General features: G+C 53.7%; 1 protein-coding gene across 2 annotated transcripts; it reads left to right on the top strand.

Moving 5' to 3' along the window:
* The first annotated feature begins 583 nt into the window (after positions 1–583).
* PV06_11496 lies at positions 584–2,416 on the top strand. Of its 2 annotated transcripts, XM_016413182.1 has the most exons (4): positions 584–1,003; positions 1,105–1,303; positions 1,379–1,769; positions 1,821–2,416. In XM_016413182.1, exons 1-4 carry the CDS (start codon positions 656–658, stop codon positions 2,218–2,220), a joined length of 1,338 nt encoding a protein of 445 aa, XP_016256440.1. In that variant the 5' UTR covers positions 584–655; the 3' UTR covers positions 2,221–2,416. The 2 variants fall into 2 exon arrangements, with proteins under 2 accessions (XP_016256440.1, XP_016256441.1); XM_016413183.1 differs by lacking the exon at positions 584–1,003 and having other exon boundaries at positions 1,035–1,303.
* The last annotated feature ends 1,582 nt before the right edge of the window (positions 2,417–3,998 follow it).

Below are 3,998 nucleotides of genomic sequence, written 5' to 3'. Positions count from 1 at the left end.
TCAGTCGCAAATGAGAAGCCTATACGCAAGTTCAGTCATATAGATGCACCATCGAGTTGGGTTACGCACACGCAGTTGGAGGTGCCCCGTCGTACTGTGCAATGACACTTGAGCAAGTACTGAAGGTCTCTTCGCACGTGCTACCGGTTGCTACCGGTCTAGGCCGGACCAGCGGCCGAATTTGGTACACGACGTGCCTGAGGAGTTGTCCTCCACACTAAAATGCATTGAAAATCTAAGCGCATTCAACATGGCGGGTATTTATTGCCCACTCAGACCTGGGTCAAGGTCGGTCCTATCTAAGCGCTTGAGCAATAAACCCCTGTCGCGCACTTGGTATTGCGACTTCTGGCCGAGGTAAAACTTAATGTGATCAATGCAGTAGCTCTCGGGCATCAATCTGGCCCGCCCCTTTCACACGCCTTACGACAAGTCCCATCTTCGACTTAGATCGGCAACAAATTGGGTTAACGGCAGCCCATACGAGGATGCCATTGCTCGCAAGGCGCAGCGCCAGGGTGATACATAATATGATTGCTGGCCTTAGTGTCAACCGTGAGATTTCGAAGCGACTTGCACAGAGGTTCATCTTGACCATCTTGATTCTACTGTCTCAACATCTGAAGACCACAATACCCACCGCCGTTTGTCCAGAATGTCCTCCGCCGTGACCCTGACAAATGGCCATGCTGAGCAGGCCCAGAAGAAAATCAGTACTTCCAATTCTATGTCTACACAAGACTACGTAGACCTGAACAAGCAGTATGTGGCATACACACATGCTCCCATTCCCATCGTCTTGACCGAGGGTCGCGGCGCTCGAGTGAAAGACCTCCACGGCGAAGAGTATATTGACTTCCTTGCTGCGTTCTCTGTGGTCAACCAGGGTCACTGCCACCCCCGCATCATCGCCGCGATGCGTGAACAGTCGGAGAAACTTGCCATTTGTACCAGCGCATTTCAGAATGAATGGTATCCGCGGCTGGCCAAGAAAATGTGTGATGTGAGTACCTGCTGGTTCTCCGGCCCTGTCCCGGTCCCGGTCCCTGTGCCGAAAGCACAGGACCCAAATACAGAGGATCTGTCTGATATGAGATTCTGAAGCTCCTGGGCTTTGATCGAGCAGCGGCGATGAGCTCAGGCTCCGAGGCCGTTGAATTGGCGATGAAGATTGCGAGACGCTGGGGCTACCGCGTTAAGGGCATCGCGCCCAACCAAGCCAAAATCTTGACGATTTCCAACAACTATCACGGCAAAACCCTTGCTCCATTATCAGCTTCGTCGTTCAAATCTTTCAGGAATGGTACGAAGATACCCCAGAAGGACCAGCACATCACCTTCAGAGAGAGATGAGATTTGGCTGTTGACAAGGTCGCAGATTTCGGACCTTTCGTGCCTGGTGTCGGATCCGATGTGTGTGGCTTTCCGATCCGGTACAACCACGCAGAAGACATCCAAAAGGCGTTTGAAGAGCACGGCAGCGACATTTGCGCCCTGATCATCGAATCCATCCAGGGCTACGCTGGATGTATCCCCGCTGAAGTGGGATACCTTGAGGCCGTGCGTGAGCTGTGCACCAAGCACAACGTGCTCTACGTCGCCGATGAGATCCAGACTGGCTTCGGGAGGACTGGCTACTTGATGGCATACAAAGCCGCTGGAATTCAACCAGACCTGCTTGTTGTTGGCAAAGCCCTCACGGGCGGAATGTATCCCATGAGCTTGGTTCTCGGAAAGGACACTGCCATGACGCAAATTCACCCAGGAGAGTAAGTCCTCCCCTACACCTCCAGCATGCCCTTTACTCACGCTACGCTTAGGCACAGTTCCACCTTCGCTGCGAATCCGATGGGCTCGGCGATTGCAATGACAGCAGTGGACGTGATCCTCGAGGAGAAGTTGCCTGAGCGTTCTCGACGTCTGGGCAAAGTGCTTCTCGAGAGACTTTCGGCGCTGCAGTCACCTGCAGCTTCCATCCGTGCGACCGGCCGGGGTCTCTTCTGCACCCTCCATATTGATCCTACCGAATCGCCCGCAAGAGTCACTGCGGAACGTGTTGGTACGCTGGCGCGGCAACGACGGCTGATTGTTGTCAATGCCGAAAACAGAATTAGGATCAACCCTCCATTGGTCATTGAAGAGAACGATCTATTAAAGGGCATTGAGATCTTGAAGTCGGCGCTGGAAGACTGTCTCACCATTGGGGAGCTTAAAATATAGATGAAAAGGCGACGTGAATGAGCTCTGACATCGCCGCCTGGCCCGCCTGTCTCTAATGAGTGCTTGATCCTTACATGGCCATCGTGCAGCCTCCCTTGGCTAGACTTGTAGAGACCACGACGCAAGTCGTACAGTGCTCTCGGCGACGTCGTAAGGTCGCAGCACGCCAAGATTACAAGAGAAGGTTGCCGAATATCGACTTTCACCATGGGTTTGTGAGTGGTGTTTCATGATTATTGTTGAATCGTCGGCCAAGGTCAGCTATTCAGGGAACTCGGAAAGAGCTCTTCGTGACAGACAAGTCGATAGCCTCTGATAGTTTCTTCGACGCAACTTTCACTGAACGCCACTAGGGCAACCGCGCATTCCATTTCGTCAAGCTTAAGGCCGTTTGGCCACCAACATGGCGTCCAGAAGTCAAATAGTATGCGAGAACCGAATTTTCTCGATGGATACGGCGAAGACGCTGCGGGGCGCCTCCAATCCCAGGAGTGGCGTGATGAAGCGCTTAGATAGTACAAGGTAACAAGGGCTTGAATGGAGGTGGGCGCCAGTAGTTCAGCGGCGCCATTCCACGAACGGTGATCATTGTCCGAAGACTGGAGCAAGGGTGCTTCGACATCTCGCGTGGAGCTACATCCCAAAATCTGCACGAGCACTCACCCTTGCGCGGATCTATACGGGCTGTGGGAGGGTCATTTGAATCTATGTGAATTCCAACATTCCTCCATGTCCACCTGGCACCAAGATATGATAGCTTTTCTCAGGGCCCGTCAGAAGAAGCATGTCCTAACCTGTTGAGTTGGCCATTGCCTTTGCGAGACTCGATTGTCTTGAACGGCTCGAGTCGCAGGTGAGCTTTCTCTGTACCCAAACTCACACGCGTGTGACAAGGGGACACTCTGTGTAGCCCATCGCATTCAAAGAGCTGTCGATATGAAGGGGTTGCTGCTCGCGGCATTCGCTACAACGACGAACGCATTCGGACAAGTGCCCAGCAGGACGCAGGGCTGTGCTGCGGCGGTTTGTCCGCCAAACCTTTTGGAGTCCATCAGACACGACTAACAAATCGAGCAGTGCAGAGCCATGGCTGCTCTCTACCCGGATACAATCGATGAACCCACGTCTACCGCCTTCCTACAATCTCAGCAAGATTACTGGAACGTGCTACAGCGCCAGAGAGTACCGGCATGCTTCTTCAAGCCGACCAACGCGGAGCAGATCAAGACTGTGATCCTGGAGATCCAGGAAGCAGAGTGTTCCTTCGCGATCAAAGGAGGGGGCCACTCCTCAAATTGGGGCGGCTCCAGCATTGACGGCGGACTCGTGGTTGACCTGCAGAGATGGGACCACGTCGAGCTCGCAGAGAACCAGAAATCCGTCACAGTCGGGCCCGGCGTGCATTGGGGACCACTGTACCTTCTCTTGGAGAAGCATGGCCTGATGGCCGTGGGAGGGAGAGACTTTGGGGTTGGTGTCCCTGGATTCATTTTTGGAGGTGAGCAGAACCTCGCTCTTGTTCGCAAGCACTCCGCAACCCTAAAAATGCTTACATTTCTCCTTGCCGCAGGGGGTCTCTCAAATCTAGGCTCAGCTTACGGCTGGGGTGCTGATAATTTGATGGCTGTGGACATTGTCCTAGCCAACGGGGATCTGATCGCAGCCAATGGCACATCCCATCCCGATCTACTCAGGGCGCTCCACGGAGGGGGCGCCCACAACTTTGGCATTGTGACCAGCTTGACATTGGCAGTACATCCGCTGGAAGGAATGTGGGG

The sequence above is a fragment of the Exophiala oligosperma genome (assembly GCF_000835515.1).
Source record: "Exophiala oligosperma strain CBS 72588 unplaced genomic scaffold supercont1.36, whole genome shotgun sequence".
Classification (NCBI taxonomy): domain Eukaryota; kingdom Fungi; phylum Ascomycota; class Eurotiomycetes; order Chaetothyriales; family Herpotrichiellaceae; genus Exophiala; species Exophiala oligosperma.
This window is presented reverse-complemented; position numbering and strand designations above follow the sequence as displayed.